Genomic DNA, 25,995 nt, shown 5'->3' with positions numbered 1-25,995 from the left:
ATTAATAAATAAAGTTTAAGAAAACAAACAATTATTTGTTTGTTCGCGAAATGAAAATAAAATAACACGATAAAGCGAGAAATATTCAATCAATTTGCGAAACGCGTTTCCTCGTCGAATTCCTGGAGTAGATCCGTGTTTATATGAGAATTACTATTAATTTGCAGGCTAAAGAAATATGTAGTGCGATACGCTGAGTTCTTCTTTTGTGTGTGTGTGTATGTGCAAAATCCATCCGATGCACGAGAATTAATTACATAATTTATGAAGCATGCTGCACGAGAGATCCTCGCGTCATGGAATATTTATTTACCAAGTCTCACTACGGGCAGATGCTTTTTTGTATTTGTTCAAAAGAGCCCACAATAATGGTTACAATCAATATTTATGGATCGGTGTTAATTCCATACGAACATACATCGGGCATATAGATCAAACATTGCCATAATCCTGAAAGAGTTACGATCTCGAAGGAAAATTGATTTAGATTAATAAGTAATGCGAATAACTTATTTGGATAATGTAAGGAAACCACAAAGTTGCAAGTTGAAAACCGCGAATGACCTTCGAGTTGCCATGATATAAAGAATTGATCGAATTCTCTTAGTTTTTTTTAGAACAAGAAAAAGGTGCTTATCACTAGAAATTGAATAAATCGCAGTTTCATTTTTTTTCCGTATTTTACAGTTCTTTATGCGAAAGTGTGTATTTATTGTACGAAAGTATCGCGTTTTAAATTTATCACACGTTTCGGAGAGAACCGAACATCTGTTCGGGACAAACATAGTTGTAGCTGATAATCCGTGTGGTTAGGATCGTGCTTCAGTTATATTCGTAAAGAAGAGGCATATAGCAAGTGGAGAAAGGTTTGTCCATTGTTTTAAATACATTCATAAAGACGCGCGCTACAAAGATATGTTAAAATTAGATTGCTTTAATAGTTGCAAAATATTGATTTGACATATGCAATTATATTATTAGCGAGTACTTTAATCACGAAAACAAAGTGCGTATGATTCATTAGTAAATTAATCTTTGAAACAAAACAAAAAAATATGCAGCGCTCTGAAACACTTTTGCTGTACGCGCGTCTGGTTGCATACGATGGTAATCCAGCTTTGGACTTATTTATATCATTCTTGCAGATGCTTCAATGTAAATGGATATTCGTAACAGCGCTCTTGGCTTTTCTGCTGGTCGATGCAGTGCACGGGACGACGTGCTCGGATCTTGTAGATCCGATGGTAAGGACATTCTCTGACTTAAGCAAGTACCAAGGGAACAAGCAAGCATTTGACCCGATGAACACCGGGTCGGCCGGAAATTACGTGCAAATCGATAAAGTCAAGAGTAATTTGGAGAAGAACGATTTCATCTCGCACCAATCTGATTACATTATGAGGCTGTACTTGGGCGGCAAGGGAATCGAAACCATGGAGAGTCAGACGTTCAATCAGTTGCATTGCTTGAGATACTTGAATTTAGAGGACAACCAGCTGACTGAGCTTCCCGGCGACGTGTTCAATGAACTGGAGATGATGGTCCATCTGAATCTGAGCGGAAACAATCTGGACAATCTGCCTGACGAATTGTTTGGTACGATGCATCGTTTGAAGGATTTGGATTTGTCGCACAATAAAATAAGATCGTTGCGCAGACACCTCTTTGAAAATCAGACGAACCTGCAGCATCTGAATATTAGCCATAACCAATTGAATTTTCTTCATTTGGAGGATTGGAAGTTTCTGGACTCTCTGGCCATAGTTGATTTGTCTTTCAACGTTATCCACAGCATAGAATTTCCCACAACGTTCTTCTTCACCGATCTAACCAGAATGTTCCTCAACGATAACCAATTGAAGGATCTTAACGTATTCTCGATGAGGAATAAGATGCCGCATCTGGTTCTTCTGAGACTTGACAACAATCCGTTCGCATGCGATGATTTGGCTTACATCCTGAGAGGTTTAGACGATAGTAAAGTCAACTACGATGGTAGAAACAAGACGATGAGCAACATAGGCGGCATAGATTGCGTAGACTTCACGGACGCCGTGCTAGCAACGTTGACTCCAATGGCAGAAACGAATGACAAAAATGACAAAATCATGGAACACGTCCGTGAAATGATGACGCAAATCAATGACCTGAAGATAATCTTGTTTCTGTTCATTATAATATTCTGCATTGCAATGTTGTTTATTTTCAAGCAGAGTAGCCTTACCCTTGGGTCATGCAGAACTTTGCTAACGAGATTCCAACGGACTCGATCCAGCGATGCGACCATCGAAAATTTAAGACTGATTCCATAGGAATATTTTATACGTGTATATATTTGTATTTGTTTTTTATTATTGTGATTATTTTATTATAGTTTCTAAGAAACTCCAACAGACAAAAGTTTTTTATATATATATATTATATTCTACAGATAGATTTTCAAATAAAGTCTATTTACTATATCAAAACTTTGCATCTCTTCATTTCCTTTACGCAAATGTAATTTGATTTTGATTTATAATATTTGACATTTCTCTTGTTGCAGTTTCTATTTAGAAACAGGGACGATGTTAAGGATTCCAGCAAATGCAGTAACGGCGAAAAGGTAAAATAAAATACAATTTTTATTAGCATTTGCTTCAATTTAAATTCAAATTAGAATAAAAAAAAGACTTAAGTCAGAAAAGTTCAAGATGGCGGGTGCGGTTCGAGCATTGCTCACGAGATGGCCTCACTGTATCGGATTCTTGTATTACTTTACTTAAACATTTTAATAAAGATATAAAGTAATTTCCTTTAACTACTTGTTTAAATACAATTCGTTAAGCGAAATTGTGTGGCAAACAAATCTTAGCACAACGTCAATAAGATTGCATATGTAATTTCCTTTATACTCTAAAATTTATAAATATTTATTAAGTTAGGACACAATTCATCCAGTCAATGAACTATAAAACTTTAGTTCTGTTTTATTTATTAATATTATTATATTTAAAAATCCCAATCATCATTGATTTTTTTTTTGCGAAATGCATAATAGTCCTTTGGTTTTGTTATAGAAAATAAATATGCAATATTTTGATACGAAGGCCGATTCTGATTTATTGGCAAACCGCAAACCTACGTATCCCCATCATGTCCTACGCAATGCGAATTAAGTAACATTCAAAATATTTACGTCGCACTTCTCGTCCACAAAGTGTCATTATCCTTCTTGCAGTTCTTTCATAAACACGACCCACGTAATATTTACATCAATTGGACGGTGCAAAAAACTGCAGAGAAACAATAATTAATCATATTACTTAACATTCGTGTATTCTTTCATTAATTTATAAAAGTTTACTTAATTTGATTTTGAACCCGTTGACCTATGAAGCCGTGTATCTTAGTGTTATATGCTTTTAACATTTCTAAAAGGAATCCGGAATATACACTAAAGTTGTTTTCGATAAATCACCGTCTTTAATTTGCCATTTTAATATAGTTTAAGTATATAAAATAAACAAAAAAAACGATTTTATTAGAACCAGTCGAATTAATTGTTACATTTAAATCGTTTTATTTCCTCATAGCTTATGAGTCAAAATCTACAGTTAGAAATATAGTTAATTCTTAATATAAGTAAAATTTTAATAACAATTGTATATATAATTATGCATTTTATAACTTAGAAAATTCGCTTTATATATTAAGAGTTTTCGTTATATATTACTCGTAATAGATAACGATATTTGTCATTAAATATAATTTAGTTGTAAATATTTAATATTTTCTAAAGTGGTTTGTAAAGCGAAATTTCTATTTTAAATCAGTAAAACTTAGAGGTTTTATTTTCTCGTAATATGCGAGTGAATCGAATAATTATCAACATTTATTATACATAAAAACCTTGCATAGTGCGGGTAATCGGTTTCCGGACAGTTTGAAACTGGTCTAATCTAATCTACATAAAAAGAGATTTGACTCTATAAAGGGAAAAACACGATCAACACTATTATTTTAGAATTTATTTTGTCAATTAAAAATTAGTTTGTTTTGAAATTTTCTAATTAAACCGGACTGATCGAAACCTCACTATTGCTTTGTAATGAACTTAGAAACATAATTATTAGTATTTAAATATTACGAGTGTGTTTGTAATTAAATAATAGCAGAAGAATTCGAATTGGTAAAGACATTATTCTTAATTTAAATCTCTTAATTTTTTGTTGTTCTTTTTGAACGCAATGAATCAAATGTGTTTTTGATGTGAACGTTTTGTTTTCGCTCGCTTTTCTGGTTTCTTCGTCTGCAGAAACTAATTCCTTGTGCAATAATCGGTTGCGTGAGCATTTGCGCAAAATATTTGCCCAGATCCATGCAATGCTTGTATGTGGATTCAATATACAAAAACGTGCATGCAGATGATGGCGTTAGAGAGCAGCAACATGCGCCTCCAAATGCACACGGCGTGTTCTTGTCTTTGTCTATCTGAGTGTGCTAGAGCTGTACGTGAAAAGACGGGTTGTGCTTCGAATTTGGGGCAGCGACCTAACACATGGAGGTCACCATTGACGTCAAACCATAGCCACATTATGATCGTTTTCAAAAGCATTTTCTCTCTCCTCCAACGGAAAGTTACCAGCACATTTTTCGATATGCCATTCATTCCACAACCATCGGGCGACATGCACACACATACGAGAGTTCGCCGATCTTCGAGAACCCTACAAAAAAAAAACTCTTCCGTTGAAGATGCAAGCCAAGATCAAACATCCATTACTTCTTTTCAGCTAAACATTCTCAAATAATTAATTTTTTTGTTGGTTAACTAATACAATTAAAATGCGATTTACCGAAACTTAAAGAATTCCATTAAATTTTTTGTAAATACTTTTTTTAATTTAAAGAATTCCGGCTGCACGTGTTCCCTAAGCGTTGCGCAAACGATTGCTCAAAATCACAAATGCAAAACTTAATTAAGTTTTGGTTTAAGTAAGGCGTTTGTGCAAGAATTGCGGATTTTTTTTGTTGTTGTTGTTAACATTGAATTTAAGGTATTCTCGGCGTACGCTCGTTTTGTTTGCGCGGATGTTAGCAAACAGGAAGATTCGGCGTTGGAATCCGATCCATAATTCAACAGGGCGGATTTGCAATAAATGCGGAATTTCAATGTGTACGCGACGGAACGTTATTTAATGCGCGTCATGTTATTGGTACTCGTTAATAAATATGTAATTGCTAATAAAAATTCGCGAGGCGAATGCTCAAGGGTATCATTACAATGTGAACATGGCGTTGGAATCAAAAAAAAAAAAAAAATAAAATCATATTGGTTGTCCGAAGAATCCGTCGTTCTTCGGTAGGATATGATGAGTATTTTGCATATACCCCTCGCTTTTGCTAATGCATTCGGAATGATGTTGTCGCCTTCGGAGTCAAGTTCGCATCGTTTGTATTACACGCACACACAGTCATAAATATCCATCAGCGAAGGTTGCTTTTTCAATTAAATATTTGCAATTTTACCGTAAATCCATTTATTATTTGTCTTTCCTCGCTTCTGATTTTCTTTTCTATTCAATTAACTGCGTGCTTTTAAAGTAAACAATTTGTTAAGAATATATTTACTTTAAGTCATTGATGTATAGTGAACTACCTTAATATTTATTTATCATAATTAATTGATTATTCAAGGTGTTATTTCTTAATATTTTAATTTAAATAAAATAATATAATATAGAAATTATGCAAAAAGGTATTTTCAGTTTTTATAATATCTTTTGTACTGATTTATTATAATTAAATGTTAAAAAAACACTTCCAATTTTTTAAGAAATTATTTACTTTCAGACAAATTCAGTCGATTTATATGGAAGATAGTTTCCTGAGAAAAACATCTAAATAGAAATTGTAACTTTTTGAATGTAAAACCGTGTAAATCGAAAAGTATGCATAATTTCGTTGTTTATTAATTATGAATTTTTTAAATTTTTTTAAATGTACATAAACAAAAATATTAAAAGGCAAAAAAATGTTCCTTTTTTTTAGAACGTGTAAAAAATGTACCGTGTAAAACGAAGGATACGTTATTTTCAATATTTATTTTTAATTTATTTTGCTTTTAAACCGTCTAAATCTGATAGATCCACCAAAATATTAGATTTAATTCATTATTCAAGGTTTTATTTCGTATTTTTTTTTGAAGAAAGAAATAAAAAAAATCTATAGATTTAATATTTCCTTTATAATAAAAATATTATATAATACAAAAACGCATAAGTTCATAAACAGTGAAAACATTGAGTGGTTTCTTATGTATTCTGCGAATCTACAGGTTTGTGAAAGTTTCTCGTGCTTTCAAGTTTTAAATGCATTACAATACGAATTGTAATTTTGCTAATTGTCATTTTGGATACGTGGATATTTGAGAGAAATTGGAAAAGTTCAAGAAATATACTTTTTTTTAGTTATATCATAATTATTTTCTGGTAATGTCTTACTATCTGGATGATTTGTTATTATAAAAGGTTTTCGGTCAAGCCTTTGGTACATTGAGTCAATCTTTGTTAACACTTTACTTTACTTCAATTAAATAAGTCTCATTTAAAAGTCAAAATATTCAGATAAAGCAATGATTTAAGAAAAAAAAACTATAATTAATTTCGAATGTATACTATGTAGATTTGACATTGTTTGTTTGCTTTAGTGAAACAGGACTACCAATCGAGGTCTTTTAAAATTGATATTATCGTTTAATATTGTGTTTTTTTTTACTTTTACTAAATAGTTGATGAGAATCTCTCTTTGGAAATCCCACAAAAAAAATATGGAATTGTTTTGTGGTGCTTCACCATGTGCTTCTACAGTGATTTACTTTAATTATACACAAAAAAACAATATTGTGGTGGCGATATGCAAATCTTGATATGAAGTGGTTTTTTAGAAAATTGTTTGTCTATAGTAAATCCATTAGAGAGAGCTTTGTTAAAGAAATATAAGGCCATTTGATCTGTAATTATAAACATTCTAATAAGTATTTAGAAATTAAATAAAAATTGATTGGGAGTGGTTTTTATAACTTATTTTCAGTTAATAAACAAAGTTTTATATTAAAAATACGAAATAAAAGGAGATATTTTTTTTAAATTTAAAATTGAAGCATACTGTAAATACTGTAAATCTAGCAGAAGGAAAGGTCAAAGTTTTGTCTTTAATTTGCATGTTTAATGATCTACTTAGTATTCGTGGTTATTGAATAATTAAATAAAAAGTGAAGTTGTGTATAGTAGAAGAAGTAAAGATTCGTTTTTCTTAATTAAAAGAAGTTATTAATGAATTAGAATTATTTATATATTTTTATGTCGAACGTTATAAATCAAAAGATTATTTAATATGTAATTACAATCTGCCAAATACTGGCAACAAGTAAATAGTTTTGAAACTTTAACAAAATATAACAATGAGCCATTGGAAACTTTCCAAATTACATAATATAATATAAATAATATTAATTTTTAATTTAATTTAACTTCTAATTTTAAAATCTATAAGGGAGATCAAAGGTGTTATATAATAAAACACAGTTTTTTTTTAAATTTAACAATTAATTATAGAAAAACTTCTTGGAAAGGCCAAAATTTTATCCTTAATTTGCATATTCGATAATCTAAGTAATCGAGTAATTAAATAAAACCGGTAGATGTGTGAAAAAAAGTAGTCTCCTTATTTCGATCATAAGTTATTGAGTTAATATTCAAAAAAATCTATTACAAGTAAATTGTGAGGACGTGTAAAAAATGATCTAAAGATATAAAATTTAATAAAATACTGTTCTTTAAAATTGAACAGCTAATTATAGAAGTACGTTAAAAGTTACAAACTTGGTATAGTAGAAGCATTGGTCATAAAGTAAGTAGCAAAAAGTCACGATTCTATGTTCTAGTTATTCATTAATTATAATTATTATAAAGGTCATAATTTTGTCTTTAATTTGCACATTAGATGATCTATGCTTATCGAGTAATTAAATGAAATTTGAAGACGTGTAAAAAAATTATATATTTTCCTTGTAAATTAGTGTTTACAAGAAAATTTTACAGTTTTTTTTTTAAATTAATGGAATTGAAAATCTCGGTTATTCATTACTGATATACTTATGATTTTGTCAACATATAAATAAAAAAGACTCACAGATATGTACTTATTAAAAATTTAATAAAACACTTTATTTCAATTTAAAAGCTAATCATAGAACAACGATAATAGATATACATTTGACAGTAAGATTATTAGAAGGCTATATTTTTCGAGCATGCTTATCGAGTAATTAAATAAAATTTGAAGATGTGTAAACAAATCATCTCTTTTTGTCATAAATTAGTTATTACAAGAAAATTTTACAGTTTTTTTTTAAATTAATAGAATTGAGAAATTTCGGTTATTAATTACAATTATGTACTTATGCTTTTGTCAAAATGAAAAGAAAAAAGACTAACTGATATGTACTTATTTAAAATCTAAAAAACACTGTTTAAATTTAACAGGTAATCATCGTAATTAAATAATACTTGAAGTTGTGTAAAAAAAATATTTGGCAAATTTTTAATATTAGAAACTAACCAAACCAAAGATAAATTACTTTGTAATTCACCTAGGTGAATTACACTGTACTTTATTTACACGTTTTTACATTTACACGGTTTAATTTAAATTTTACACGATTTCGCTTTTGCACGGTTTTAGAAAAAATAAATGTTGAAAATAAACTGGTTATGAACAAAAGGAACATTTATTTTGCCTTTCACTATTTTTGTTTGAATTATATACTTTGAAAAAGAAAATTGAAAAATATTCATAATTAATAAACAACGAAAATATGCGTTTTTGTATACTTTTCGATTTACACGTTTTTCTCAGAAACCTATTTACCGTGTAATTCGGGGATGTACAGGGTGGCCCAATTTATTTAAACAAATTGTTTTGATGAATATTTAGGACTGTTTCGTTATTACCTCTAATGCACAATACAAAAAAAACTATTTAAAAATAATTTTAATAGAATCAGGGGTGCTGCATGGATGTGGCCACTGCCACTGCTTTACCTTATATACACGGCAGATATTTATAAAACCAGCAATACTACGATTGCAACATTAGCTGATGGTACAGCAATCTTGGCATCAAATGAGAATCCAGCAGTAGCTTCCGAATGTCTACAGGAAAATTTAGATAACCTACAAGAATGGATTAAAAAATGGAGAATAGCAGTTAATGAAATGAAGTCCGTGCATATCATATTCACGCTAAAGAAGTCAACACAATACAAATCAAATATCTAGGCATGCATCTTGACAGACTCACTTGGAAAGATCATATTTAGACTAAGAGGAAGTAACTAGAAATAAAGTTTAGAAAACTGTAGTGGCTTCTAGGGAAACGGTCGGAATTATCACTAGAAAATAAATTACTTATATACAAAGTAATACTGAAACCATGGACGAATGGTATGAAATTATGGGGTGCGGCCAATGAATCGAACATACAAATTATACAAAGGTTCCAATCAAAATGTCTAATAAATATTAGTAGGGCTCCATGGTTCGTCAAGAATACACAAATACACGAAGATCTTCATATAGATATGGCCGAGGATACAATAGCAACTTTAGTAGTAGATACCAAGATAGACTAGAGTCACATACTAGCGTTCTGGCTATTGGCCTACTCGACAACAGTGAAACAACAAACAGATTTAGATTTAGTAACTATTTACCGGGAAAGCTTATCCATTTAATGTCAACCGCGATTAGATTTACTCGATGAGATGAGATTTTAATATTTTATATACACATTTCAGATAATTAATTTTTATTAGTTGAATTAAATACTCATTAAAGAATATCTCCAAATAAAACAAAATAGTAATGAGAATTCGTATGCAGCAGACCGCGTGTCTGCAAAATTCCCACATGGTCATATATTTATGATGACGATGGTAATGGTCTTACGGTCGTCGGTCGGTAAAGAAGGTAAATTATCAATTCCGTTCTCCTTGAATACGCCATTTCAGTACACGTACATTTGCACAAATCCCATACATTTACCGCACACGCAAAGACACGAACAACAAATCGAAATTTAATCCGCACAACGATTTGCATAATTCGTGAAAATCGAATTCCAATTCGCAAAATGTATCGTTTATCTTTCGATTAATTGCCTCAAAATGAATTACTGCCAGTTTGCAGTCGAATGATCAATATCTATAAGATAACTATCTACAAGATATTCAATTAACGCGCACTGTGTTGATGCACTGCAATTACATTTATTTAATCAACTATAACGTAAATCAGGTATAATTGTGCAATTATTTATTCGATATAAACAAGAACTTCGCAACTCTACGCAATTCTGAATTGTATATAAATTTAGTGTTATTTTTATATTAAAATATGTTTATTTACGAATGTTTAAAGTCAATGTTATGTAGTTAACTTGTGATGAGAAGACGCGTAATATTACATTATTTTATTGCGTATTTCGCATTTATTCAACAACAACAATTTTATTGTGAAAAGCATTTAATTTGTGTTTTTTTTATTAAAATATCTTTCGAAATCAATATTACATAATTATTATTTTTGTGTATTTCCAATTGAAGTATTTTAATCTTAATTGGTTTATAGTTAACGTTTATTTAAACATAAAAACTATAGATTATTCTTTGTTTTATTGTAGTTTCAAATAACAAAATTTGTCAACAGAAATAACTATTTGGAAATACCACGCAAAATATTGGATTTAACATAAAGAATATTTATACTTTTAAATTGTACAAATTTAAGACATAATAAGTTTGTTTAGGAAATATGTGAATTTGATGTTTTAATTTTGGATTATTTATTATTATTTTATTTGACGCATAAAATTTTAACTAAATTTGTATATAATATTCCAAAATAAATTTAAATTTATAATAAATAAAACAGAATTTATCACCTGATGGGAAAAGTTCAAAAACGAACAAAACATTCAAAATCATTTCAAGGCAAATCAATTAATATTTCAATTAAGATTTCAACTTTTTTTCTCTTTCTTTGACGAAATTGTTTGAATTTCATCATCAATTGCACATCCAACTGAATAACAACGCTGTAACTATGCGAGTTACTAAAATTACTAATAGGAATTTAATGAATTATCCAATAGAGAAATTGTTGTTATCTTACCAAAATAAGATTGCGCTCGTATTTTTTTTTTGTTGTTTCTTACTCGTAACGAATCATGCTTTTGTATTACGTAATCGTGTCATATTTCTTTTACTTCTTCCTGAATTAGCAAAGTGCGCTGGAAAAACAAGCGGGAAAATATGAGGAATAAAAAATCCGCTACTTCACAATAAATGTGTTTACTGCACGGCAAACGTTAACCTCGTGCATTGTGTAATGATATAAATAAAATAGAATTAATCAGCGATTTTCCCAGAGCCGAGAGAAATACGCAAAGCGCAGTTTGGAACTTCATTGTTGTTTCTATACTGTTTCTTATTTTTCAACGATTTTTTTTTCATAATAATAAAAAAGTTCAATTTGTAACAATTCCAGCAAAGAGAATCTTATCTTAATCATTAAATATTAGTGTTTGTGGATTATTTATTTGCTGTTGTCAAGTGAATCAAGTTGTATTTTTTATCCAACATTTTAGGAAATAATTATGTAATTTAACATTGAAATTAATATAATTTGTTCGTTTCTAAGTTAAAATACATATTTGAATGAAAAATAACATATAACATAAATAACGTTTAAAAGATGTTTCTTTAGGTTTTTCGCATTTGGTAAAGATTTCTGCAAATTGCAATAATTCTACTTTCAGCTTGAAAACAATTAAATGTATGCCGAAAAAGAAGCATTATTTACATAAATATTAGTTTTGCTGTTCTCAAGTGAATCATGTTGTATTTTTTATCCAATATTTTGGAAATAATAATGTAATAAATTGTTGTCAAGTTATTTAATTTATAACATTCTTTTCTATTTTTTTTTTAAATAATCTGTGTATTTTTATCGATCTAGAACCAAATTCTAATTAATATAATTTGGTTCTGGAGTGATTCACATTGTAACTGTTTCTCTAAATTTTTGAAAATATTTTCATAGATCAAGACCAAAATGAAATTAACATAATCTGCTTCAAAAATACATTGCTTTGTTATTGGGCAAACTGTTGTTAAATTGCTGACAAGTGGTTAAAGTTGTAACTTTATCCTTACATTTTTGGACAAATTGTTTTTTTATATTTTCATTGATCGAGGACCAAATTTGAAAATAATTTAGATTATATTGAGAAAATACATTACTTTGACATTTGATAAACATGTTGTCATACTGTTGTCAAGTTGTGACATTTCCATACATTTTTGAAAATATATTTTTTTTGTATTTTTATTGATCAAGGATCAAATTTGAAATGAATATAAAATAATCAGAAAAATACACATGTTTTCAAACTGCTGTCAAGTTGTAAGTTTTTTCCAACATTTTTGGGAATATTCTGTTTGAATTTTTTTTTGTATTTTCATTGATAAAAGACCAAATTTGTAATTAATATAATCTGGTTTAGAAAAATATATTACTTCGACATTTGACAAAAATGTTATCAAACTGGTTGTAACTTTTTCTATACATTTTTGGAAATATTTTGTTTTTTGTATTTTCATTGATCAAGAATCAAATTTGAAATAAATATAAAATAGTTCAGAAAAATACATCACTTTGACATTTTACAAACATGTTGTCAAACTGCTGTCAAGTTCATTGATCAAAGACCAAATTTGAAATTAATATAGTCTGGTTCAGAAAATATATTACTTCGACATTTAGAAAACATATTGTCAAATAGGTGTCAATTGGTTCAAGTTGTAACTTTTTCCCTACATTCTTGGAAATATTTTTTTTGTACTTTCATTGATCAAGGATCAAATTTGAAATGAATATAAACTTGTTCAGAAAAATACATTACTTTGACATTTGACAAACAATATTGTCAAACTGCCGTCAAGTTGTAATATTTTCCCTACATTTTTGGAAATATTTTGTTTCTTGTATTTTCATTGATCAATGACCAAATTTAAAATTGTATAATCTAGTTCAGAAAAATACTTTCCATTTGATATTTAACAAACTGCTTTCAAGTGGTTAAAGTTACAACTTTGTCCAAACATTTCTCGAAACATTCTGTTGTATTTTCATTTTCCTTGAAGAAGGAACAAATTTGAAATTAACATAATATGCTTCAAAAATACATTACTTCGAAATTTGACAAACTGTTGTCAAATGGTTCAAGTTGTAACTTTTTCCCTACATTTTTGGAAATATTTTGTTTTATGTATTGATCAATTAATATAATCTGGTTCAGAAAGATATATTACTTCGACATGTGACAAACATGTTTTCAAAATGGTGCCAAGTAACTTAATTTATAACTTTTTTTCTAAATGTTTGGAGATATTTTTTGTATTTCATTAATTCACACAAACTTTTGTCAAATAAATTCAATTTGTATTTGTACAGGACCAAATTAAAATTAATTACATTTGATTCAGAAAATAGAAACACAAATTGTTGTGAATCAAGTTATATTTTTTATTTCATAACTTTTGTAATTTTTGTATTATTACTATTTTCCTCGTGCAACGACCAAATTGAAACTTGCAATCGAAACCTGCCTTGCGTTCCGCGTGCTAATGAAGAGTATTTTTAGCCTTTTAATTAGTATTTATTTAATTTTTTTTGTGCCTCTCATTTTATACACTGACGTCAATCGACAAACGCGAAAAGGTGGATTCACATTTCTGGATTTATTTTTTATGCGAATTCTGTTATGAAATTACGATACATGCACTATCGTTATTACATTTTTTTTCCTGTACAAACGTACACACGAGGAACGATATACAACCAAAACCGTATAGGAAATCGGCATAATGCATTGACGTGACGCACGTCGATGAAATTATTTTGTTGTTCCGAACATCGCCTTGCAGCAACAACATAACTTCTTTGCACTTTAAGCTCATCGATCATAATGTAATCATCTATTATTGTTTTCATTATAAACAAATACTTCAAATAATTAATTAATTTGAGAGAGAAAAAAAACAACAATTAACTGTAATTACAAGATAATCGCAAATTATTTAATTAATAAAAAAAAATGTAATTAATTATTTATTTGTTATATATTTATAATTAGTTTTAGTTTAGATTTTAAAGTTTGTTATGTTTTTCTCTCGAAATGTTTAATTTGTGTTCAAGTTTGCTCTCGAAATTCTATAATTAATGTGTCTATCTAGAGTTATAATTAAAGTTGTATATGGTTGTATATCTGCGAACATATCTCGTCGCATTGACGTCAATGCTGCTGTTCTCTTCCAATAATATATGTATTTATAAAGCGAAACACATATATCGGCATTATTTTTCTGAACCAGAGACTCGCCATCAATAACAGCTATTTTTTTTCTTTGCACACCACTCATCGATTTTTTTTCACACCAAATAAGACTAGTTTTCTTGGACTTCTTGATATTCAATCAAACAAATTTAAACATTTTAATCATAAACATATAGAATTATATGGATAATTTCAAATCTGTTAATTTTATAGACAATGTCATAGAAAATTCGTACAAAAGTATCAAAACGCGAGGTTTTTGTATTTCTTGAATACGATTTTTGCATTAAAGTAATTAAAATAAATTGTTGTGAACATGGGCAGAAATATAGATAGTTTATGTAGATAATTTAAATTAAGTAATAGACGTTACTTAATGGCACGTGGATAAAAATGAACAAATTGATAAACAAATTCGTATAATTTTTGTATTTCTTGAATTACTGGCAGATTTCTGAATTTACGATTTTTTTTAATAAAACTTAAACTAATTAAAACAAATTATTGTAAACATGGGCAGAAATATAGATAATTTTAATTAAGTAATGGACGTTCAATAATGATATGTGGATGAAAAAATGAACAAGTTGATACATTGTACCAGTGTCACGGAAAATTCCTACAGTTTTTGTATTTCTTGAATTACTTGCAGATTTTCATTCAAGATTTTCTATCAAACTCACTCAAACCAATTAAAATAATTTGTTGCAAACATTTTCAGAAATTATATAGTTTATATGGATTATTTACAAAACACTTAGAGGTCGTTTTGTAACGGCACCTAGTTGAAATGAAGAAGCCGTAATGGAATATTTGTATATTTCTGTATGTATTTCTTGAATTATTTGTATTCACAATGTTTAATAAAACTTAAAATAATGTACAAATGTACAAATATAGATAGTTTATGTGGATAATTAAAATTAACACTAAAATTGCTTAAGTATATATTTGGAGTTGATTTTAAATTCGAATAAAATTCTTGGCACGATTTCTGAAAATTTGTTTTAGTAAGTAACTGGGACTTTCAGTTGTAATTTTTCGCTAGTCCATAACTGTCATAAGTGTTTCTGTGTATTGTTTAGAATCAATAAATCCTTTTTCAATCAATGCATTATCGTTTGAATTTCTTCCCAAATTTATATTTTAGTTAAATTCGCACATTCAAATATATTTAATTCTTCAAAGAACACAGTCTACTGCTCTCTTTCCAAAAACGGGACATTTCGTCGACCCTTGGGATAACGGGACAGGTTACCTAAAAACGGGACATTTCAGCGTCCCGAAACTGTGCTTGGGGATAACGGGACAGATTACATAAAAACGGGACATTTCAGAGTCCCGAAACTGTGCTTGGGGACAACGGGACAGGCTACCGTTTAAAACGGGACGTATGGTCATTTATGTATACCCATTCCTACCCTGCACGGTTAAATGACTGCTTCATATAGAATAAGTTTTTAGCTAATTGGATAGTGAATAAAGTATTTTCTTTTATTTAGAAACGTTTTATATATATTTTCACCGCATTTTTTATTTACAAATTACAGGATTTGTAACGTTGCATACAAGAAATTCTAAACGAAATTTCAAAAACGGTCAGTTGACCGCGCATGGTAGGTTCAGTGTTAAGTAAGAAACGTTACATAATGAAGAATCTGATAAATTGTACGAAGAGTGTCATGCAAATTAGGACAGTTTTGATATTTCCAAATTAAATAAGTCTCATGTAAATATTTACAGAATAGCACGTGGGTGATATGAAGAAGCTGTTATATTGTACGAAGGGTCTCATGGAAAATGAGTACAGTTTTTGTATTTTCAACTTAAATCAATCTGATGTAAATATTTACAGAAATGTGATAGTTTATATGGATAATTAAATGAATTTCTTGTAAACAGTTACATAAATATGATAGTTTATATGGATAATTTCACTTAGAGAACGTTACATAACGGAACGTGAATGAAATGAAGAAGCTGAGAAATTTTACGAAGAGTGTCATGGAAAATTCGTACAGTTTTTGTATTTCCAAATTAAATGAATCTGATGTAAACATTTTCAGAAATGTGATAGTTTATACGGATAATTAAATTAATGTCTTGTAAACAATTACATAAATATGATAGTTTATATGGATAATTTCACTTAGAGAACTTACATAACGGAACGTGGATGAAATGAGGAAGCTGATAAATTGTCATGGAAAATTCGTATGCAAATAGCGAAACGCGAGGTTTCTTTATGTATTTCATTTAAGGAAATTAACGAGAGTCTTAATAAATCGCCAAACAGACGTTCATTAACGAAATGATGATAGAGAAATGAACGGCAAAAGTGATCTGCATAAGGCAATAATATAGACGTGATAATTGGATGAATTTCCTGCTAAAAATATCATTTTTTCTTATTTGTTTCGAGTTTCGTACATTGACGCAATTTAAGTATTTCTTAATTCATTTTTAGTAAAAATTTCTTTATTTTCTAAACTTTTCAGAATTTAATGAGTTTCGCAAATGTTTATAAAATTATCTAAAAAAACAGATTCTATGAATATCGATACAATTCTACTACTTTATTCTTTACTCTATTCAAAATTCAAATGATCTTAAAATATCTTTAAAATTTTATATTTTTTACTATATAATTTATTTTGCAATATTATGCAAAAATCTGTTTTCTTAACAGTAAGGTACAAGTTTGTTTTATTTTTTAAAAACACTTTGAAATCCAATGTATTTTGTTAAATATGTATTTGAACTATCAGAATTTTTATAAAAAAAACAATGTTTTCAGTTATTTTTAATGAAAACCTTTTACTGCTTAAATTTCAATACTTTTCAAAATTCAATAAATCTTGTTAGAAATATATAATTCTATATAGTTCATTTTCTGCAATATTCGAAATTTAATGTGTTTTGCTACATTAATTGAAATTCAATAAATTTTGCTATAAATATCTTATTTTCAATAATCGTACTTTGTATAGAAATGATCTAATTTAATTTTAAAATTCTTATTATAAATCATCCGCCTTCAAAATCGATGGATGTAACTGGAACATCAATAGTAAACTTTAGTTAGATCACGTTGATTGATGAACGACTTCCATCAATAAAATCTCAGTCCTAACATTGATGATTGATTGATCGTTTCGTAAATTACACGTTTGGAAGCGGTTTATTTCTTCAATCACTACTTGTTAAATGAAATTGAAATTAATTTAAACAACAGACATCCCAGACACAATTTAATCTTAGATTCATGCCTATATTCTCAAATTGATTTATTTGTTTAAAACCCGGCGCATCCACCGTATGTATATTACAAAGGAAAATGTCTATAACAACTCGTTAATTATATTAAGTTTAAAAAATAATTTTGTAACCCTTAAAATATTTTTTGATCAAATTTCTAAGAAATTTCTTGTTTTTTTTTTGCTGTTGTACTGTAAATACCCTAGTATTGGATTAGCAGAACTCCTTGATGTTTTCTCAGCATGCTGCAATATGTAATCAGTTTTTTTTTGGGATGCTCTTGCAGATGGGAATTTCGGTGCAAAGTTCACGTCGATTAAACGCGATACGTATTTGGAGCCATGCACAAACAAAATGATCATCGACCAATCCGAAATCGTGTACAGTTTTTCCTCTCGGATACACCGATTTATTGCTAATTAATCAATTAGTACTTAAGTTTAATTCGAGTGGAAATAAACTGACCGAAATTAATGATGCTTTTCTACCGCAAATGGTTCAAGTACACGAGTTGTGTTTTTTTTTTGAATAAATATTTAAGCCCGCACCGAATTAGAATATCCTTGCGTTTCTCTCGATAATATTTACATTTCCATCCTTCGTTTCCATCCTCGTACATTTAGTGTGTATATATATATGTATAAGCTCTGTGATTAGATTGATTTAGAAACGAAGCCTAAACAGTTGACTTATTACACTGATTCATTGCAGGCCAAATAAACTGGACCGGAGCGCTCGGAAATGTTTATGACCTCGCCGTTACCTCGCATGTTGTAGTATGTTTGGGTTTGATCTGTATTCCTTACGTATTAGTAAATAACGTTATTTATCACAATAGCAATAGAAGTAAACATGGAAAAATTAAAGAAAGTTGCAAAATAATTTGAATTATAGACATTTAAAAACTCGACTAACATCAAAATAGGTAGAAATTTAATGACATATTATTTGAATTGCCAATGATAACCACCCTTCTAAAGTTGGTATTATTAGTACTTATAAATGTTATCTTTGACGTGTAATGTGTTTCCAATGGTAACTGCCATTGTGAAGTTGTTAGTATTATCAGCTCAGAAATGTCATATTTGACTTGTCATGTTCTGCCATTGTCAAATGGTTTCTATTAGCAGTTTAAAAATGTCATATTTGTCTATTGTAACCACTCAGGTGAAGTTGGTACTACGAGATAGTCTTAAATTTCAATTTTGATGATGTAATTCATTTGGTAATGTTAGCAGTTCAAACATATCATATTTGACGATAATAATCTCTTTTGTCAAATTGGAACTATTAGTAGTTCATATATGTCATAAAATTGGATATGGTAACGAATCACGTAAAGTGGTCATAAATGTCATTTTAACTGTTCATAAATGTCTTGTAAAATTGGCACTATTACCTGGTCATAAATGTTATCTTTGACGTGGCAATATAACCAGTATTGTCAAGTTGGTATTATTGGCATTTCATAAATATCAAATATGACTTTGTCAATGGTAATCATTTTTATGTAATCTTTGATATGTAAAGCGTTACTAATGATAATCACTTTTGTAAATTTGGTATTATTAATAATTCATAAATGACAATGAAAAATATCTTTGCCGATTGTAACAACCCCAGTCGTGTCGATACTATAAGCAGATCATAAATAACATTTTTGAGGTATAATGTATTGCAAATAGAAACCACCCTTGTCCAGTTTGTGGTAACCACCCCTGTCAAGTCGGTACTATTAGTAGTGCATAAATGTCATTTGCGATGTGTAATGTGTTGCCAATGGTAAGAACACTTTTCCAGTTGGTACTATTAGCGGTATATAAAAGTCATCTTTGTCAATGGATACAAGCTGATTACAAATGTCACTTTTGAGGTGTAACGTATTGTCAATGGTAACTACCCTTGTGCAGCTTATACCGTTGTCGTAACCATTCATGTAATGTCCTAATGTCTGAACTAGTAGTAGCTCATAAATATCAATTTTGACGTGTAATGTGTGGCCAATGGTAACTACAGTTTTCCAGTTGGTTTTATTAGCAGTACGTAAAAGTCATCTTTGTCAATGGATACAAGCAGATCATAAATGTCATTTTTGAGGTGTAATGTATTGACAATAGTAACCACCCTTAACCAGCTTGTACTGTTGTAACCACTTCTGTTATGTCGGTACTAGTAGTAGTTCATAAATATCAATTTTGACGTGTTATGTATTGCCAATGGTAACTACATTTTTCCAGTTGGTACTACTAGCAGTACATAAAAGTAATCTTTGTCAATGGATACAAGCAGATCATAAATGTCCTTTTTGAGGTGTAATGTGTTGCCAATAGTAACCACCAACAGCTAATACTGTTATAAAGGTCATCTTTGCCAATGGTAACAACCCTTTGTCAACTATTAGCAATAATTAATTAACAAATTATTTGTAACTTAAAATATTTTTAACGTATAATTAATATTAACTAAATACAATAACTACTAACCATCAAAATTGAGAACAGAGTAATTGGAGAAATCACTATATTTATATATGTTGTAATTACTTTAATCATTATAGTTACAATTATCTTTAGGATTCGGAAATAAACCGTCAGATAAGAATGCATCGAATCAAATCAAATGAATGTAGTGTAGGAAATAAATTAGTGGACGCGACAAGACGGAGATTACGATATCCTAATGATTTATTTATTAACAGATTATCAGCTTGAAAATTTTCCTGAATTATTTTATCGCACAAATTACATACAGCTCGCAGTCACATTTTGTATCGAAAATTCATTGATTATTGAAAATAAGAATAAAAATATAGAAGAGAAGTTTATGCAGATTAAAGGAGGAAGGTTATTTTATGGACCTCGACGAAGTGGGTACACATAAGCTATTTCTGTGTCTAAGTATCGCGTCAACACTTTATGTCAAGATTTATACATTTAATTTTAGATGTTGTTATTATAATTTCTGGTTATTATTAGCAATTAATTTAAATTCCGTAAATATTTTTAGAACATATATTAATCTTCAAATACATAAAAATTCAATTTTAATTATAATTTAAATGAATATTTGATATTTATTTAAAAAAACTTTTACATTTTTAATAATAAATCATAATAAATAATAATTTATTAATTAATTTACAAATATAGATTTATTGTTTATGTTTTGATATTAATTAAAATAACTAATTTTGTTCATGTATAATAAAAGGTGCAATTAATTTCATTCTATTAATTGACTCGAAAACAAAACTTAATGTTATTTTTTTTCATACAATTTACGTCATGCACATTTTTTTATTTAAAAATTTAATTGAATTAATGTTGTTTGTATAATTCCAAAAGCAATCAAACCATGTTATAAATTATATTTTCTTACATCAGTTTTGCATGTTCATTCTTATAACATTAATACATGCTGTTCGTTTATTTATAAATTAATAATTGTCCTGTTAACAGCGTAACAATTCATTAAAAAAATATTACTAACATAATTGTTATTTGTGTTTATCGATTTTTTTGGCTCATTTGTATTGAAAATCAAGTGCATTTATTTTCTGTACTAATTATGAATAATTGTTTTGAAAAAAATATGTTAGAAAATTTTGTATTCTATTTTTTCTATTCAGAATTAATTCACTGCACAATTTCTTTTAAATATTTATAAATAATTTATTATTAATTTAATATTTATTAAAAACAGTCGACTTTTCATAAAAATTACAGAAAATGCTGTAAATTTCTTGCTTATTTTGTGAATTGAAAACTTTCTATAAAATTAGAGTAATTGCAGTAAATTTATAAGTTTTTTAAAACAATAACTTTGAAGTTGTAATATATTTGAAGCACATATGTGATTTTTTTTTTGTCTCTGACCCCACAGGGAGTTTGGATGTAATATTAGAAGTTGTTTTTTTTTAAATAAACTTAAGTTACACTTTTAAATATATGATTGCATTTAATTTTTAGTAAAACTATCGACTTTTCATTAAAATGTCAGAAAATGGTGTAAATTTCTTGTTTATTTCTTGAATAGAAAACTGTTAAACTTTCAGTAAGTATTTTATATTATTATAAGTTATTAAAAACAATAATTTTCAAGTTATAATATATTTGAAGAACACCAAGTAGGCCCATTTTTTTTAAATAATATGGAACACGCTTTATGTAAATGAAATTCAATGATTTCTGCGAATTTCTGTACTGTCTACGAGTATAATTAATTTATTGATTCGCATGCATCGCCACGGATCAGTCGTTCTGCACCATAAACAAACTCGAAGTTTGTTTTTGCCATGAAAAGGACTTGTTTACGTCTTCCTTCCAGACACAAGGAACGGAACAATGCGATACAAACGCGTCGTTACGTAACCGAAAAACCGGAAAGCGGAGGCGAGTTCTTCTAATCCATTAAAAGCGTAATACGTATGCATTACTCAATACCTGGAATCCTGATCATCGAATTCTCAGTAGTATTACTACTGTTTCATAAGTACTTGATTACAGTACAATCTCGTGGATCATCAGAACAACGCACACGTTTTCTCCATCGCGTTTTAATTATTAATAATTGTTTTGAAAAATAAAAAATGATTACATCATTGTTTTGAAAAATAATGCATATGGATATTATTGTTTGCAATTTGCAATTCAATATGTTTTACTCATAATATTCTCATTATTAATTTATTAATAAATTTAATAGAAAAAAAGTTATTGAATTTATTATTTTTTTGAAGAAATACATTTGTTAGTTTTTGAAGCACAAACGCAAAACATTATAATATGAGATAATTACAGTGAAAATTTGTTTAGTCATGTAACAAAATTGTTAATTTATGAATGAATTTAATAGAAAAACTAACAGAAATTAGTCAGCTTTCTCCTTTTAACAATTTGAAGAATTTAAAACGCAAATCAAATAATTAAAAAAAAAATAACAGAAATTCAATTTTTCTCTTGTTAAGAATTTGAATCACTTATTTTTTTTTTCAAAAACGCAATACAAAATATTATCAGATTGTTACAGAAAAATAAAAATGTTTAGTCATGTAACAAATTTGTTCGAAAGGAATAATCTTGTGTTTTGTGTATGCATAAAAAAATAAAAGTTATCTTATTTATTTAATTTTACAAACGGGAATTTCTGTGCAAAGTACACCGATTAACTCGTGATTCAACAATTTATTGCGTTTACAAAATAAATAAATATAGAGTATCATATTTCTACTCATCTTTGTTTTTATTATTGCGAAACGCAAATTTCGCAGCTTAATGGAAAACCGGATGAATCTGCTTCAACAAAATTTTATCAATGCTAATATTATTTGTAAACTAGAAATTTTTGTCTGATAATATTATTGTAAAATCTGCTAATATTATTATTAAATTGTTCATACAAAATAATTTCAGCAATTTCTGCTAATATTTGATCATAACATATGAATTTTTTGAAACGTTCAACGAGTTTACTGTCAGATTGGTACTGTCATCCATCTGTTAGGAGTTGTCAAAAATGTCAACGCTGAAAATGCACTATTTTTACGTTTTATTTAATTACAGGATAACTACGCAAAATTGAACATAAATAGTTAATAAAAGAGAGAGCAATTTCTCTTTCGAATGGCTTTGCTGAATAAAATATTATCAATATTTCGATTTTGAAAAGTTCTGAAAGTGATCCAAAGACTACACTGACATGTTGGTGCTTGTATTGGTTTGTTTGCTACATGCTGTCAAAAATGTCATGTACTACAAGCTGTCAATTATTTCCACGCTAAAAATGCATTATCTTCATGTTTTATTTAATTACAAGATAACCACGAAAGCTAATTAGTTAATTGAGAGTAAATTGTCAACATTTTATGAATAAATTATAACAACAATATTTGGATTTTGAAAGGTTCTGTAAATAAGTGGAATGTTATAGCATTTTCTTGAATTACTCAAGCCAATTATATCCTGAAGTATTCAAATTAAAAACAAAAGTCTTACATATTCAAGGATAGGTTGGTTGGTACACAAAAATAGATTTTGTATACAAAACATAATTTTATGTACTATTTTTTTTAGACTTTATTTTGTTATTTATTAATGCAGGAAAACGATGTTTACTATATTAGACTTTAAACATTGATTGGATAACTAATAAATATCATAACTATTACCTTACAATTACGTTAATAACAAGTGACAGTCGTTTAGAACCCGAATTCCTGTATATTTCGCTACATTTTAATTGTCGTGCATCATGCAAGGAAAACAATTTCATTTTTTTTAAGTGAATAATTTACTGGCATTAATTATACTGGAATTGCTTGCTCCGTGCATTTTTATGAAGTCGATAATTTGTATATGCATATCTGAAATAATTGCAAAATAAGACATAAAAACAAGACACGATAGCCGATGAATATGGAAAAAAACATAGAAAAATAATTATTAAAATATGTATGCAAATTGAAACCGAGTCATGCAGACATATCCTCCTCGGAGTAATTAGAGAAAGTTATCATTTTAATTGCCGGACTTTGGATAGAAACTCCCATTCAAAAGATGAAATTAAATCGAGTTACAGAAAAATATAAATACAGATACAGATACATCCGAAATGATAACGCGTCTCGTGATATTTTTCGTTTTTCTGCTGTTGCCAATGGGAATGTGATAGTGATAAGTTAATAATTTGTAATAGTTTTTTCGTTTTTAACATATTTTGTTTTAATTCGAATTTGATTTAGTATAGATCAGTCCGGATTCACTATAGTCCAGTTTTAATACTTCACCTTTTTAATAATTTATTTTGTAAAATTCTAAAGGTATTTTACTTAAAACACACTTGTATACCAGTCCATTCCATTTTGTATTAGTTCTACAATCAATTTAAACCTTATCGGACGAGCGGCGGATATAGTCGCCCTATTCCTTAAAAAGAAGCTTATGTAAAATTGTATACAAGTCCACTGAGGTGGCGCACTCATCGAATCTTAGTTCAAAGTGAGGCGCCACTATGATTTTTCTGCAGAGGCGCCACTTGTGTTACAAAAATATGCTACAACAATCTTGAAAAATCTCTGTCCTCAAAGGGTTATACAGTCGACGACATGACTGTATGCGTTTTATTTCTATTTTACATAATCAGGTTTCAAACAGTCCGAGATATTGGCGGAACCGTTTACCCGCACTATTCGAGGTACAGCTTAATTAATACATTTTTTTATCTCATATTTTTGTTCTTTCTAATTATTTATGTAATTGTATTAATTATTGCAGTAAATATTTATATTTGTATTGAACATAAATTTTATTAATTAATTTTTAGTCATTTATCTTGAGATTAATTTGCATGATGCAATTTCAATAAAACTGACTTTATACTAAAATTTGCTAGTGTTTTCATCAAATTAATAATTGTTTCTTGTACAAATTGCTAAAATTATCGGTTGATAGCAATGTGCCAATCATTTGTGAACTTTGCACAGAGATTCCAGATTGGAAGATTTCAGAAACTCCGTCTTAGAAGTGATACAAAATATTGTAGCGTTTATAAGAAGTAAAGTTGTAGAAAGATTTCACTAAAGCGACATTGATAAGCGCAATGCAAACATCAATATTTACACAGGCGCCATATCAATTCTGATATTATGCAATCGGCGGGAATGTTTCAGTTAATTTAACAGATTTTTTTTTAAATTTGAAACAGGAACGAAGAAGTATTGCTGCAATTTTCAAACATGTGCGTACAATATCAACAGGTCAATAAAAAAATAAACTAATGAAACATTCCGGCAAGAACAAACGGCAATTGATCATAAATTAGCCGTGCATAAATATTTATAAATTGTTTTAAATAGTAAACATTCTATAAATAATTGTCTATTTATTGTAACGAGCTTTTGCAAAAAAATCATGCCGGAGAGACGCCGTTCTCAAGGTTCTGCAATTACACCGATCACGACTTTCATCTTCTTGTTTTTATCCAATCTTATTATGTTTTTTTTTTCTATTAGGAAAAATGGAATCAATCGCACATCGACTTGTTATTGCTTACTTTTCCTTTCTCAGTTGTTTTATATCCAACATCCAATAAAATTGTATTCGAGAAAGGACAAATAATAACAATAAAAGCGCATTCTTAAATATGATCTAAGCAATTTTATTGTTTTTTTCGATGTTGTTATTCAATTTCTTTATAATAAAGTACATCAATGCGAAGATTTTCTTCAACAAAGTTGATATTTATTCAAATGGAAGAAATATTAACAAGATTAATTTTTTTAATGAAAATTGTAAAATA

The 25,995-nt window shown here is 28.6% G+C and overlaps 1 protein-coding gene across 5 annotated transcripts in view; it reads left to right on the top strand.

The window, feature by feature from the left end:
- LOC108565210 (inositol-trisphosphate 3-kinase A) overlaps positions 1-25,995 on the top strand; it is a 110,301-nt gene that overhangs the window by 7,877 nt on the left and 76,429 nt on the right. For 3 of the 5 annotated variants that reach the window (XM_017924533.1, XM_017924531.1, XM_017924530.1), the window contains exon 3: positions 2,546-2,605. In XM_017924533.1, coding sequence (XP_017780022.1) covers positions 2,546-2,605 — 60 coding nt within the window. Of the gene's footprint in view, positions 1-724; positions 867-1,145; positions 2,419-2,545; positions 2,606-25,995 lie in introns of those variants that run through there. The other 2 variants (XM_017924536.1, XM_017924532.1) reach the window with 2 other exon arrangements.

This window comes from Nicrophorus vespilloides, unplaced genomic scaffold (genome assembly GCF_001412225.1).
Source record: "Nicrophorus vespilloides isolate i.1.1-1 unplaced genomic scaffold, Nicve_v1.0, whole genome shotgun sequence".
Lineage (NCBI taxonomy): Eukaryota > Metazoa > Arthropoda > Insecta > Coleoptera > Silphidae > Nicrophorus > Nicrophorus vespilloides.
Note: the sequence above shows the minus strand (reverse complement) of the source record. Positions and strands in the feature narration are given on the sequence as shown.